Source organism: Branchiostoma belcheri, unplaced genomic scaffold, assembly GCF_001625305.1.
Source record: "Branchiostoma belcheri isolate BF01 breed outbred unplaced genomic scaffold, Haploidv18h27 scaffold13, whole genome shotgun sequence".
Classification (NCBI taxonomy): Eukaryota; Metazoa; Chordata; class Leptocardii; order Amphioxiformes; family Branchiostomatidae; genus Branchiostoma; species Branchiostoma belcheri.
Genome location: NW_017802713.1, coordinates 3,354,538 through 3,370,546, shown reverse-complemented (window position 1 = coordinate 3,370,546; position 16,009 = coordinate 3,354,538). Strand labels below are relative to the sequence as shown.

General features: G+C 42.2%; 1 protein-coding gene across 1 annotated transcript; it reads right to left on the bottom strand.

The window, feature by feature from the left end:
* Positions 1–3,840: 3,840 nt before the first annotated feature.
* Positions 3,841–15,315, bottom strand: LOC109463792 (cholesterol 7-alpha-monooxygenase-like). Its single transcript, XM_019760656.1, has 10 exons — positions 15,239–15,315; positions 12,197–12,394; positions 11,434–11,587; positions 10,641–10,746; positions 9,376–9,545; positions 8,571–8,708; positions 7,482–7,571; positions 6,943–7,039; positions 5,399–5,577; positions 3,841–4,152 (listed from the first exon to the last, which is right to left on the bottom strand). Exons 1-10 carry the CDS (start codon positions 15,313–15,315, stop codon positions 3,868–3,870), a joined length of 1,494 nt encoding a protein of 497 aa, XP_019616215.1. The 3' UTR covers positions 3,841–3,867.
* Between the last annotated feature and the right edge of the window lie 694 nt (positions 15,316–16,009).

The window sequence follows — 16,009 nt, the reverse complement described above, 5'->3', positions numbered from 1 at the left end:
AGATCATTTCTGAATGAATGGGGGTCCGGAGAGTTATTTTTTAAGTGAAATCTGTGTTTCCATGACTTACGTAGGGTAAATTAGGACAGCCTCGGAAAACTGGGAAGACTTTAAAGAAAACATCCTAGCGACAGCAAACAAACACATTCCTAGGAAGAAGGCGAGATGCCTACATAACCAGCCGTGGATTTCACCCCAAATTAGAAGGGCAATGCGTAAAAGGGACAAACTCTATTCAAAAGCTAAGAGCACTAACTCAAAAGAAGCATGGTCCAAATTCAAGGCATGCAGAAAAGCGGTCAAGCAAAGAGTTAAAATGGCCCACAGAGAGTACACCGCCAATTTCCTTGAAGAAAACATTAAAGACAACCCTAAAGCATTCTGGAGTTATATAAAAGCACTAAAACACGACAATACCAATATTGCAGCCATGAGGCATCATGGTGTGCTTACTTCAGACCCAAAGGAGAAGGTAGATGCCCTGGGTGATCAGTTTAGTTCTGTCTTCACAGAGGAGGACCTAACCAACATCCCATCCCTAGGGAGACCTGTGACCCCGCACGCACCACCCCTCTACATATCGGTGAATGGTGTCGCCAAACAGCTTTCTAAGCTTAATCCAAACAAGGCCTCGGGCCCAGATGGACTCTCACCAAGATTATTAAAAATCACAGCAACCCAAATTGCACCTGTGCTACAGGTTATTTTTACACAGTCACTTGACACCGGCGACGTCCCAGCAGATTGGAGAGCCGCTAATATTAGCCCCATCTTTAAGAAGGGAGATAAAACCTCACCTGTTAACTACAGGCCGGTGTCGCTCACCTCAGTTTGTAGTAAAGTTTTGGAACATATTATACATAGCCATACCATGAGCCACCTTGACAAATATAATATATTATCTTCGACACAGCACGGTTTTCGTAAAGGACTATCATGTGAGAGTCAACTACTTTTGACAACCCATGACTTGGCTAGTACTCTAGACCTAAATAAGCAAGTCGACGCCATTGTGCTGGATTTCAGTAAAGCTTTTGATAAGGTCCCCCACAGTCGCTTACTGAATAAGCTCCAGCACTATGGCATCTCTGGCAAATTACTAACATGGCTACAAGCTTTTCTTACTCAAAAAACCCAATCAGTTGTCCTTGATGGTGTGGCCTCTAAGCCCGCCAAGGTAGTGTCTGGAGTACCGCAAGGCACTGTTTTGGGTCCGCTTTTGTTTCTCCTTTATATCAATGATCTTCCGAGTGTTGTGACCTCCAGTGTGCGTTTGTTTGCCGATGACTGCCTGTTGTACCGGGTTATTGAAAAACCTTCAGATGCTCTTGATCTACAAAAAGATCTCGATGCACTGACCCGGTGGCAGGACACATGGCAAATGTCCTTCAACCCCTCAAAGTGCCACACACTTCATATTACTCGTAAGCGTAACCCGATTATTACACAATACCGATTATGTTCGGAAAATCTCACTAGTGTTAAAACCCATCCATATCTTGGAGTCCAACTATCACAGGATATGAAATGGGACACACATATAAATTATGTCACTGGTAGAGCTAATAGGATACTGGCAGTCATCCGCCGTAACCTTTCGCACTGTCCTCCTCGTGTCAAATCAACATGCTACAGAACACTTGTACGCCCACACCTGGAGTACTGTGCGACTGTATGGGATCCCCACACCATCGGTGGTTCCCAGGCGTTGGAGCGAGTCCAACGAAGGGCGGCGCGAATGGCTGTTAGTGATTATGACTATACCAGTAGTGTTTCTGACATGCTAAAGCGCCTCCAGTGGCCGTTACTTGTTGACAGAAGGAGAACCGCTCGCTTGATATCTTTATATAAAATTGCTCATGGACACATTAATATTCAAATGGAACAATACCTCAAACCTGCCCATAGGCGTACCAGAGGAAGTCATGAATATAAATATCAAGCAATACCTGCCAAATCAGACTGTTTTAGATTTTCTTTTTTTCCAAGAACGATAAATGAGTGGAACAAATTGCCGGGCCAGCTTGTAAAAGCCCAGACAGTGAAGGCCTTCAAGGCCGGGCTTCTGGCCGCACAGCCATAGTCCGTCGCACCCCCCCCCTCCTCAGTGATACCCCAGTAGGGGTGGTTAGAGAGTATTAAAGAAGAAGAAGAAGAAGAAGAAGAAGAATTAGGTCAATTCTTCAGTTCTAGGACAAAGCTTAAATTCAGAAAGGTTATACATGTAGGTCAAATGACGTCATGGCAAGCTGGGTCATATATATCTAGACAAATCTAGCCGGTCGAAAATCAGAAACAGAGCTGCTTTATATATGTGTCGTAGGAAAGTTGCCAGTGTTTTTGAAGTTGACCTTAAGCGTTGTAGAACCGCCTAGATTTACAGTAAAGCGTTTTGAAACCCAAGATAAAGATTTTAGATCGGATAAGAAAACTCATCAGGGGAGGGCGATATCACGTGGAAGGTCGAAATCCCTAGACACCGGTACATCCTAAATGACAACCAATATTGCAGTAGATTTCGACATATTTTCTCCGCTACATGGTAATTACATGACCATTTATGATTTTTGTTTTATTTTATTTAATTAGCACGCAATATTACACCCCACTAAATGTATGCGGCAACAGAGAATCTTGTGACGTCAGTTTGACTATTCACTGCGTCGCTGACGTCAGGTTTACTTATGATAACACATGGCGTCGTTGACGTCACGTAGAAAATGTATGGCGTCGCCGAATTCATCATGAAAAATTTGCCTGCCTAACAGAATTATTTTGAATCTATCGTTTAACGTTTCTGACAAATTAATTCGCATGGCTAGTTTGAGCGTCAGATTACGTAAAGTCACAATGTAGCGTCAGGCTGTGCCGGTGTCCGTAGATAAGTTTTGCTATTGTGGCATTCCATGAATATAATGCATGCAGTATAATTAACTCTCTAAAACCTTCCAAGAACACATCAATTCACGATAAAGAGTTTTGGGCACTCCTGCAAGGGCCATCAAGTTTTTTGGCCCTCCCAGAATTACCATTAAGCGTAATTGTCAGTTGCCGTTGGCAGACTCTCTCACACACACAGCCTACTGAATCTACAATCGTGTTTTATCTAGAACAATTCGGATTCTGGATAGTCTATGCATGGCATCCAGAACCGTGTCTGGGGCAAATATACGTTTTTGAATACGTAGAGAATATCCAGAACCGTGCTTGATCCTAACTTTTTTAGCCATAGAACTAGATAGGCACGGCAAATAAGTTTCATCAGGTTGGTAGAACATAGGTATATAAGGATATAGGGAGTTAATACATGACTAGGGCTATTTCCTACCTTGCTTATGTTTCGGTGTCTATCAGAAGCCTTCCTCAAAGCGTCTGACTGGAGTTCTGCTTCTCGCCGCTATATATAGCCGATGTAGGTGGCTCTGAGGAAGGTGTCTGATAGACATCGAAACATAAACAAAGTAGGAAGAATCCCGCTGGTCAGGGCTCGAAATACTGGGTGCATGTGCACCTTAGTGCAACCAAAATTGGTGTCGTGCACCTCATTGTTTCTGTGGGTGCACTGCTGCACCCAAACATTTTTGTAGGAATTTTTAACATTAGAAGTGTGTAACAGTGTACCGGATATTATTGGTCCCTAAGTATCAGAAAAAAATAATAAAATCTTTGTAAAAGCTCAGAAGAGGAGCAGTAAGATCTACAATTTTATATGGTGCACTCCCCAAAAAATATTGTGAATTTTTTTAGGTTTGGTGCACCAGTGCACCTATTCTCAAAAATGAATTTCAAGCCCTACCTGGTTGTGAGTAGGAAAATCGATATATCGTAGATATGCACGGTTCTGGATATATATACTAGTAACAGGCGCTACTTGAGCCTATAGCGGAACAGGCAATCCTTCAGAGGTGCCAGAGTGCCCAGTCCCGCCCGTGACTGGTCCATGGCCGGGGTCTGTTTCTCCAGTAACTCCATGTGGAAGTAGCAGACCACGATGGTGATGAACTGTTTGATCTCGTTCAGCGCGAAGAACCGACCCGGACACATGCTGACACCATGGCCGAAGGGCAGCAGGTAGTGACGTAACTTCCGGCCGTTCTTGTAGAACCCGGTCTTCTCCTCACCGTCCTCAAGAAAACGGTCGTACTTAAAGGTCTGAAGAAAAAGGTGAGAGACGTTATCAAACTACCACAATAGTAACGGTGTGTTGTATCCGGAATTCGAACGGTAATTTATCCAGAATAATGGCCAGGCACTATTCTGGATATTTCACTGTCGCGTATCCGGAACAGTGCCTCAGGGCAAATATCTACATATATTATATATATATAAGTATCCAGAACCATGCCTAATCCTTTCACATTTAGGTACCGGTATAGAACCGGATATGCAAGGTTAACCGGTTCTGGATGCGAAAGGACCATTCTGGTCTTACTGTCTGGTCTCTGGGTTCACATATTTACTGAAGGGTGATAGTCACCGGTTATGTTAATCTTTTTTTAAAACTGGGATATCACAAAGAATAAATAAATAGATAGATAGATAGATACGAAAATGCAGAATCTAATAAGATCATTCCATAATTTTTTAAGTAGAGGCTGCGACCACTTACCTACCAAAAAGTTGACATATCGCGATTTTCATACGATATTTCATATGCCTTACTTTGTTGTGTTAATACTTAAACGACATATTCCTATTACAAAATCAAGGTTAATGAAGGATAAACATCCAGGTAATCAAATTTACAAATCAAACTCTACTTCAGGGTAAATTACGAACATTACTTCCGGACGTTAGGAGTGAATCAATCACTGTTCTTTATTGTCGCTAAAATGAACTGACAGAACCGGCGGACACTTATCACATGCAAAGGAACTGGAAAAAATTGTTAAGGCATTAATGAAAAATTAAGGCAATTCTAATTGTAAATCATAGGAACAATAGGAAATCAAGGGTGTCACAAATCCAATGGACCTATCACATTATTACGTCACAGTTTGTTTACCTGTTCTAAAGAACATTCTAGAACGGTCAGTTAAAGAAAAAAGATAATTTCAAAGTTTTCAAAGTAAGGTATTTTCTGGTTTTTGCTGCGTCTAGTTGCGTTGACACAGCATTACATGCCGCATGGGTGATTTAGTTGTGACATTAGACGAAAGCAGTACTGTATTAAAAACCTTATATTAGGCTAACGCTACACAAACACACACCGCGCTACGCACCCCTGTACAATATAAACGTCGATTGACCGGCATTCATTGCGGTAAACAAACTGTGACGTAATAATGGTATAGGTCCATTCTGAGTGCGCCCAGCGATCACCGTCTAAAGCTAGTGGAAGTGAAGCCATGCATTTTATCATAAAAACATCGTGAAACACCTGTAATAAGAGACATACCTCGGGATCGTCGTACACTTCAGGGTCCATGTGCAGAAACCCAGGAAACAGTCCCACCCTGTCCCCCTTGCGGATGCGGAAGGTACTGCCGGACTCCAGGGCCAGCTCGGCGTCTTCTGTAGCCACGCGGATGATGATAGAAGCACTGCACATGCGCAATGCCTCGTTGATGGCACTACCTGTATCAACAATAAACAAGAAGCCATAGGTGACAATCCTCCGTGAATTTTTATCTTTTGCAACTAAAATAATCCCAAGCGTCAACGCCAGACCTACTGTGCAGACATTAGGCAACGGTTAATACAATGAGGGCGCGTCACAATGATAAAACATAAAAAGACCCAAATCCATTACTGCTCCTAGGGCGTGTAAAGATACTGTGCTTCAAGTTCGAAGTTCATTTTAATTACAAACACACAATCTTTGCATTCACATAAAGATCGGACTATTATTATCTATCATGGTCGTGTCACTAGTAACAAAGACAGCCCCACCGTCTTACCGTGCCTGTTACTTATTAAGCGCGACTGGCCATGCGGCCAGCAAGCGCGAGTGTTACTGCCGCCGGTCAGATACCCGGGCAAAACCATTTCAACGACATTATAGGGATGTTTCAAAAATAAGCATTTACTCCAATATCAAAACTGCTAGGGTAAAAATAAAAGACGTGCATCACCACGGGCATAATGGCACACCACATGCCAAATTACACAGAAATGCTACGTACGGAAAAATGCGTTTTGGCTGCCAACATCTATGGTACCACTTATCGACCCTCCGCACCTCTGCATGAAATTCCACCCCCCCCCCACTGCTATTCCAAACAACGCGTTTTTCTGGACCATTCCAATTAGCCTCGTAATTGTAGGGGTGCATCTGCAATATTACATTGACCGCGAAAGCAGCAACAGCAAAAATACACATTCGTGCATCAACACGGGCATGCCCGCAGACGGCGTATAAAATTGCGTGCCGATTACACAAAGAGAACCCAGTGTTTTGACTGCGAACACGAAAAACCAGCCGTTCACAACACTCCGTCCGGAGGTCCTGACCTCCTTCACGGAGTAACAAGTTTGATTTTTTTTTAAAATTTGAATTGTCCTAGTACCTTCGTTTAACAACAAGCAATTGGACCAAGGTCGCCACTGACTACCCGTCATGCAACAACACCCTCGTCCAGTCACATGACCTGTTTGGACGGTCGCTCATGCAATCTTCGGCTTCCTGAATTCACCCATGTGTATCTCTGATTTCTGTTTGCCCCGGTTATATTGTGGGACCTTCACGTTTACCCAATTTCCGTGTTGATAACTTTGTTTACTACCATTAGTGATACATCACTATTCTTCCTGTCGCCCATTATAAGATAGTACAAATATAACAACTGAAATATACAAGCCAATATACACATAAATTAGAAGAAACTTTGAAAACACCGTCGTGAAACCGGAAGCAGCACATTTTCCCCTAGATCTTATCAATGAGTACGCTTTCAGCAGCGATAATACTTAACATTTCCACACCAAACAAACAACACACACCGAGGCATCTCATGTCGTTCAACTGCTGTCTGGTCACGTGGATGATCTTGCCGCCCTCCTTCACATTTTCCAAGCTCTGCCCGGTCTCCTTTAAAAGCTAGAGAGAACAAAACAATGATTAAATAGTTCAGCACATGAAGGGATCTGTATTTTCAAACGCTTTAATGATTGCACATGAGCAAAGTGTTTCTCTCGTTGCAAATCCGCATTGCGAATCCATGTACGAAAGTGAACTGCAAGTGCACACCAGAAATTCTATGTATAACATATGAATATCATGAACAAATAGGTGTGTTTTCGGAAATACCACTGGCACGGTATAATAGAAAAACAACGGGCATCACCTAGCGTATACTAGCAGATGACATGTCAAACTACATTCGAATTCCAGTGCAGCAAATTAAAGGGATCGTACATTACAGATGCGAACGTGCTGACAGGTTTGATTCCAATACTCCGCGGAAGTCATTGACCTTCTTCACAGAATAACGAGTTGCTTAAGGAACTGTGACCTTGGTAAAGTTAGTGTTAGTCTTTACCTGGTCTACCTCGGCCCTGACGGCGGCCATGGCGACCGGATCCTTCAGCAGGTGGTACAGGGTCCAGAAGGCGGCGGGGACCGTGTTACTCTGGGGCGGAAAGAGAAGGGAGTGTTGTGGTCACAAAATCCATCCTTGAAAAACTTATTATAGACATAGACTTGCCAAAGGCGGTGTGCATGTGTCTTTACCTTGTTGTTATTGGAGGACCGGCTACTCTCTCTTTGCAGCTAGGGAATAAATTGGGAGGAGGTTACAAATTTGTTGACCTGAATAGCAAGGGTCTGAATTCGAAGCATCTGTAATTCACCCAATCTGGTACACAGTACGATACATTCCATGAATTATTGTCGTGTCTAACTACCATATCTGCTTAGTACGTAGGCCAATTTTTGCACACTTTATTCCATAAGCGAGAACATATCCTCAATGCATGACCATATGGTAACTCAAATACTGTTTAGATATTAGTTTGTAGTAAGTAAAGTTTTGTAGTATTGTTGTATTACTGCCATACATTGTACCTTGTACGATTGTTGAGCAATAAAGTTCATTCATTATAACTGCAAGGTATTACCCATTGACGCTATGAAAGAATCAGTGTTCTTCTAAGCTTAAATGTGGTGAATTCTTTAGGATATTTGTGATGTTGCTTTCCTCAAACACAAGACCTCCATCTTTACGTCCCATCCGAGTGAAAGTTTTCTATCTTTTGTAAAATATTTATTTTAGGATGGTAAAGGCAGTCAGGAAAATGAAAATTATTCTGGACTTGTCAATTATTACCATATCTTTACTCATTTTCGTCTTTATTTCATAATTGAGGCGTTTGAAAAAGCCCTTAAACAAGCTACATGAGGAATCCCTTTTTTCCCTGCTTCCTCCAACCCCACGAATCCTCCTGCCAAGTTGGGAGGGCTAGATAGAAAACAAGTAACTGTTTTTCATCAGCGACATCACAGTTCTGCCTCCGAAGTCAGCATGCTATGGGATAGGATTGATTCAACGCAAACATTTTGACCAGAAAATTGACTTTGAAAATCCAATTTTACCGCCCTGAAGTTGCATTGCATATGAATTAATTCTTACCAACGAAGCCCACATGGTTCCGAAGTTCAGGGCCGCCTTCTCGTCAGCAGACAGGTTCCCGTCGGTGTAGATCTCCTGCCGCAGCCGAATAAACTCAGATACGCCCCGCTGACAGAGCTCGGCCGGAGTCACCATGGACTAAATACACAAGAAAACATAATGCCCAAGTAATTTGCTTGACATGTTTCGTGGAAAACCAAAACAAACTAGAAAGGTAACATTTGCAAAGCAAATACATAATGTTTACCTTCGCATTTGGTCTGCTCTGTTAATTCTTACTCCAGTACATTCATATATATGGTGACAGATGTCTAAATACCTCCTGCTATAAAATTGCAACATTATGTAAACCAAAACACTAGTTACCATGATCACGGACGTCTGGTTTAGGTCATTGACCTTTTGTGTTTGTAGAAGAGGAATCTGAGCAAAAACAACATGTTTTTCTTCTCTAAACATAAGTCTGGCTGAAGTTTGGTAGTTTACCTACCTTTCTATACGAATCAAATCAAACTGTGTTATCTGTCAAGTAAGTACTTGTCTGTCTGTCTGTCTGTCTGTCTGTATATATGTGTACGTATGTGTATAGATTAGGGTTTAGGTTAGAACAAAAAAGATTACGAAATGCTTTGAAATAGATACCGTTTTGAAATACTAGTAACAGTTACAAAAAAAATACATTCCAATTAATGTTATTTCAAAACATGTTTTGTAATGGACCACGTTTTGGAATGGTACACGTTTTGGAATGGTACACGTTTTGGAATGGTACACGTTTTGGACTGCAAAAGGACATGTAACAAACCTTCAGATATTCATAATGTTTCCTGGTGTGTCCCAGAAGCCACCACGGCACGTTCGAAATGATCTCTGGGAACCGTTTGTCGTACTTCTGAAACTCCTGCATGGAGTGGACCAGTCTGGCCGTCTCATCTCTGTCCTCCAAGTGTCTCCCGAACAGCGTATTGAAAGATGCTGTTAAACGCAAAATGTTTATCTATTTATTTATTTGCCATAATGATTTTCCAACACAGTAGACCGTATGATCATGGAGGTAGAAAAAAAGTTCGTGCCAATTACAGTTTTGACGCCCGCGGCCAACATCGGACAAAAGGCAGAAATTTTGAGCTCCCTCCTTCTCTTTTTCTACCTCCATGGTATGATAAAATAGGCTAGTGCCTCCACCTCGCTTTGCAACTTTTACGGAAGCAAATCACCCTTTCTTTCTCCATACACCACCTCTTAGGAGGAAGTTCCACGCTGAAAACTTCTTTCCTAGAACAACATCACTATGGAACAAGCTACCACGTGATGGTTCCCCACATGGATTTCACCTTAAACTTTTAAGTCAACAAACATATGTCCTCACTGGCTGTACAGTAACCCAAAGCATTTAAGTGGCTCCCATGAGCCTTGTTTTGTGGTGAACTATTATCTTAATAAGTAAATAAAAAAGGTGTTCTTTCTCAAAGCCACCATACTGACAAAATCATAAACACTAAATACGTAAAAATTAGATACAAAAGAAGAGACAATTAAGTTGTAACGATTGACGTTAAAGGTTTTATTATTTCTAAACGGCTGTGCTATTTTTTTTCTTTAAGATACAATATATAGCAATATTGTCGATGAAAAAACTCTTTTAATTAGTGGGAATGTATTGCAAATTCATGTCCGAGGGCTAATTGCAAGAACATGATAACAAAAATAAACAGTCAAAATGATTATAAGTAATGCTAGTGCTACTTAAGATATATATTAATTTTGTAGTTATTGTTGGGTTTGATTTCTTTTCCTTGTGCAGTGGAGTATGAAATGGCCGGCATTTTGTGAGATGTATGAATTGGGAGATGTTAATAGAAATGCAGTTTTTTGTAGGCTGGGAAGGTGAATAAAGCTAGGGAACATTTTGGTGACCATTTCAAATAACTTATCTCTTTCGGTGCTATAATGAGGGCAATGACAAAAAAGTGCATGTCATCCTCCACTGCATTTCCTGTACAATATTTACATATTTTCTGTCGTTTAATAGGGACATCGATGTACAAACATGTATTTGACCACGCTTACCGCTGAACATGATCCTGTAGACAAAAGCCCACAGCTCTCCTCTGTTCCACTCCTGCTGCACGTCCGTGGCGGCTAACATGGCAGACTGGAGGTTACCCATCATCACCTGCAACAGTGGGACGGACGTTCGGAAATAGTTCCATCAAGTATATACAGGTTCCAGAGTTTTCTTCTACACAAATAAGATTGTCTCACCTAAGTGTTTACATGTACCTCATGCTCGTAGCCAGGATTTTGAAGGGGGGGGGGGGTTAGTGGGCATGCTCCCCTGGAAATTATGAAAAATGAACCTTCTGAAATAGCATTTCCTGCTTTTTGAGAGGATTTTAAAGAAAAAATCAGAGATAACTTTTTATTCAATGACAAAGTAAGCAGTTTTTATACGATTGCAGCCCCGCTGGTGACACGAATCAGTCCATTTTTTAAAAGAAAAATCTTGGACCTTTAGATAAACAGCGGACCAAAAAGTAGACCTTTGAGCCTCGAACTGACTTCGGGCATGACGCTTCGGTGTCTATCAGACACCTTCCTTAGAGCTTCTGACTGGACCGAAAATATAGCCTCCCTGAAAACTGGCCAGGCTCCCTCCAAGGTTAGGAGTAGGTAAGGAGCAAAGTCGACTGTGACGAGATACATTTTCGTAGATTGTCCTTTATATGACAGTGATATATAGACGCCTACTTTTCGGTCACGTTTTAAATGAATCTCCTCACTTCAGATACTTGACAAATTAAGAAAAAAATTTTTACCAGAAATTTTCACAGATTGATATATTGTAAGAATGTATACATACGTCTGTAACTTTATCCAGATTTTGCCCTTGTAGTTCCTTGTGGTATAGCGCATCGCTGTCGACTCGGATCCAGTCACGTGACGTGCCGTAGAGGTTCGTCGTGCCGAAAGCGCGGCTACCCAACTCCAACGAAAACAGTCGAAAGTCCAGAACCCTAAAATATAACAGCAACAAGAGTCCATAGGTCGCAAATCTCCGTGAAGTTGTAACACTGTTGGCAGCATGGGCAAAGATGTATCATGCAGACAAAATTACTAGTAAAATAACTTGATACAAGCAGAATAAACGCTTGAGGTACGAAATGATAACAAAAATTGGAGTAATCGGGCATTAAATGTCAATATCAGACAGATTTTCTCGCTGAAATGGAATTTGGATGCCCACAAATGGCTGTCTGGTCGTCTGCTATGATGCTACTACGGTAACCGTAAACAATGGACATTGTCTACCAGATACCTTTGACCCAGTGTTGACGTCACACTTCAAAGAAGCCACGTGACAAGCCTCAGCTGGGTCATTCTACTGAGGAAGACCGGAGTAACTGGTGGAAAGCTCTATAGGTTAGAGAACTCTCTGTGTTGGATCAAACCTTTTAACTCTAAACATGTAATTACCAACACAGATGGACTTTCCTGATATTGTATAACCAGAGTTAGTCTCTTTTGTATCTGTTAACTGTATCCGTTCATCTTGTTTTGTTGTGACCTGTACACACACACACACACACACACATACACACACACACACACACACACACACTGACCTACTGTTCCTGATAGCATGTGTGAGAGAGTGCGGATCCAGTACGAATGTTGTGTAGTGTCCGGCCAGCCGCACGGTGAAGACGTCGCCATACTTCTTCCACCGGGAGGTGATGAAGCCCAGGGGATTCTGGGAGAACTCCAGGGCGACGCCCAGGTACGGAAGCGGACCTCGCTCCAACGGAGGTTCACCTGGTCTCCTGGGGAATTATTTTTTAAATCCAATTATCATAGAGCCGGGTGACGTTGTCCAATCAGAATGCTCCATTCCACATTCCTTATGACGCCGTAATGTCGCAAATGGAGTCAAAACCGGGTATTTATTCATCCCAATCCATACATTAAACGACCCAATAATCACCCGCATATGACCTTGGGTGACCCATATAGAACCCGATTCTCTTCTTAAAAATCCAAAAATAACTTGTGTTCCAATGACCTCTGGTGACGCGCATAAAAACACCTCTTCCCTGCCTGTGACCCAGATAGAACGTGAACCCGCCCCAGTGACCTCAGGTGACCTACATTTATGCCGCCACCAACTCAGAGGACAATACATAATGCTCATTTTCAGTTTAACCCTCAACAGAACACCTTCCCGGACTGATTAATCTGTACACCTGGGGTCCGCGCGGACCCCAGAACAGTTTTTTTGCTAATTTTTAGAAATTATCAACATGCTACCAGCTCAATTGTTTCAAAATACAAAAATCATACATTTTGAACTTTTTCTACTTTTTGGTGAAGAAAAGAAGACAAGAAGAAATACCCGATTTTTAAACCCATTTCAGACTGAAGGGGCTTTTGAGGCCCAACTTTGATCTCAGATAGCGGCTAAACGGCTTGCGCTAGAAGTATCAAATTTGGAGACCTTTCCTAAAATGTCTCTGGAAAAAAGCTCATATTAGTTTAATACTAGTAAGTTGATGTTTTTTGTGTTGCCATGGCAACGGGTTTCTAGCAGGCAGTTTTTTTGAAAATAGAAGTAATTTTGGTTTAAACATAAAAATGTTATATTAGTTTTATATTAAATTACACTTCTTTTCCAACATTAATAACATCTTACATAATTAAATATAAGTTAAATCATTTAATATGCATAGAATATGCTAATTTGATTACGTCATTGGTCAAAATCCAATATGGCGGACTATATTATTAGCTCTGACGTCATATGACGTCATAATTACACCAAAGTTATCAAAATTTAATTCTATTACTACACCATTCTCTGAAAACTTGGTAGACATACGATGAGTGCATAAAAACATATAAAAACAGAAATAAGGTAATGTATAAGAACGCCAGTGTATCCATTGTGATCGAAAACCGGCTGGGGTCCGCGCGGACCCCAAAAGAAAATTAGATATAATTTTTTTTATAAATGGTAGAAACGGAGTTTTCTGCACTGTATTGAGAGACAACTTTGTGGGTGACAATTACCTAAAATTTCAGAAAAAAATCTTTAGAAACAAAAAAGATATTACAGCATATATAGTGCTGGGGTCCGCGCGGACCCCAGGTGTACTGTTTAGGGTTAAGTGAGGAGAGTCGTTTTAAGTGCTTTTCCCAAGGGCACAAGTTCAGTAGCATGGTAGGATTCGAACTCGGGACCTCTTGGTTCTGAGCGGAGCACCATATCGATTCATACGACACACGACACAAAGGGTATCATTCAAGGTCGAACAACCTATCAAAGGCATACAATGCGATTTTCAAAGCCAAATTTCTGCAGCTGGTCATCCTTTTGATGTAGTTGAATCAATCCTATCCCACAGCATACTGACATCTGTGAGTAAGAATGTGATGTCACTGACGGAAAACGGTTGCTTGTTTTGTGCGTAGGCTGGTTCTGGCTGATTATTGGCGGTACCCAAATAAAGAGATGCCTCGCGTACCTTTGGCCAAAAAAGTGCTATTAAATAGCAGTAAATGTCAATATCTGAAAGATTCGTCAACAAGAATACTCTTGCTTTGTCGTCTTGAAACTTCTCATGAACAACACAGCACAAGTTGTGACACGAAGTGAACCAACAGGGGCTCTGGGAAAACTCCAAGGTGACGTGGAGGCACGGAAGTGGACCTTGCCCCAGCGGAGCTTCACCTGGTCCATTTCGGAAAAGGTGTGTATGTGGGGGGGGGGGGGGCATTTACGGTGACCAAAGTGACCAAAGTATGACCAAAGTATGACCAACGTTTTATAACTTGAATCGTTTTGTTACTAATTTGCCGCTGTATATAGCCTGTATTACCGCCCTCTGTTGTAACACACTAGCTTCGCAGGTAATAACCAACGTATGTATGTGTGTGTGTGTGTGTGTGTGTGTGTGTGTGTTTCTGGGTGGGGAAGGAGGAGGTTGCCTGGGTAGCGATTATATGCGATTTTGTTTTTTGTTATCCTGGTTATGTTTGAGAATGCTTGAGAGCTTGCCGAAAAGGACTGAGCGCTGGTACAATGTAGGCGTATATAGAGCAATGCAATAGATAATGAGAAGTCATTTCATATGGACACCCACAGCCAGGCTACCTGTACTCCTGTCGTTCAAAAACTACCGGGGAGCCTTGCTTGGTCGGGCGTGGAAAAGTGTCTGCAGCCCCGAAGATAATCCGACCCAACCGCGATAGACTTGACACCAGGCTATAAAAAAGTCTGCGAATGAGGTACGGTGACAGCTGCCGCATATTACACGGAGCAACCTGTTACACCTAACCTTTGCACACCTACAGTAAATGCAATTAAGTATTTGTTTGATGCTAGTGTTCTTGTTGGTAGATCATTGTTGGATTTATAGAAACAGTACCCTGGGTGCCAAACTAGTATCGGGCCGTAAGCCGTTTTCCTTCGGCAGCTAAGATCCCTTTCCCCGTCTGTCTTAATTACCGCTACGGGGGAGTCAAGTTTAGCCCAGGAGAATTTGTCCGGCCCTAGCCCCGTAGCGGTAATTTAGACAGGCGGGGAAAGGAGGGAATGGGTTAGCGGCCCGAAACGAGTTCGGCTTCCAGGGTCTGGGTACAGAAACAGCGTCCTTCATTCTTAGTCTTACCTTCGCCTGGCAGTGGCCTGTAGAAGCATGGCGACTGACACTATGACCAAACACACGCCAAGCAGGACGGTCAGCATCTCGTCTTTCCAGTCTGTTCCAACTGGCACAGTCGCTGCGCACTTTAGTTTGAACTTTGTACTTTACAAATTTATTGTCTGATAAATATAGTCTGTAACCTTTAAAACAGTGGAACTGACTAGCCTCCTGGTCAGACTTCTCTAGTGGGGCAACGTTTGTTTGTACGAGCGGTAGAGTGGTGGTTTCTCTCCGGGATAAAGGCCTTGTTTGAGGGCCTGCATGCCCTTTTTCGTAAATTTCAGGCCTTTTTAGTCTTCGTAATCCGTAGGCAGCCTCCTCAAAAATTAACGTAATTCGTAAAAGTACATTATATCCGCAACTTGTAAAGTCGTAAGCTCCGAGACTAACGTGATTCGTAATCGGCGGCGAAAATTTTAAGTAATTTGTAATCACTACCCCCCATACTATCTTCGTACCATTTGTAATCACTGCCCTCTTGTTTGGGTTGAGATCCCAAATTTACGTCGAGGAAAAAAAGTTTCACCATAATCCCACAGGGTCCGCTATACATATAGCCGCTTCGTAGAGCGGACTATCCAATCGAATTTTGAGTTCTCTTCGAGACCTAATACTTGTAGTACCGAGTTATCGAGTTACCGTGCTAAACCACTAACACACATACACGTGCGCATCGCACGGCCTTGACTGTAAAAATGGACTTTGCCGCTCTCGCAGGTATACTGGTGCCGTGGT

Bases quoted from the DNA above. Each gene is read 5' to 3' on its own strand.
- LOC109463792 (XM_019760656.1), bottom strand. From the start codon at position 15,315: ATGCTGACCGTCCTGCTTGGCGTGTGTTTGGTCATAGTGTCAGTCGCC. The intron at 11,588-12,196 runs GTCAGTGTGTGT...GTTATATTTTAG, and splicing joins CATGCTATCAGGAACAGTAG to GGTTCTGGACTTTCGACTGT. The intron at 5,578-6,942 runs GTGTGTGTTGTT...TTGTTGATACAG, and splicing joins GAACGACATGAGATGCCTCG to GTAGTGCCATCAACGAGGCA.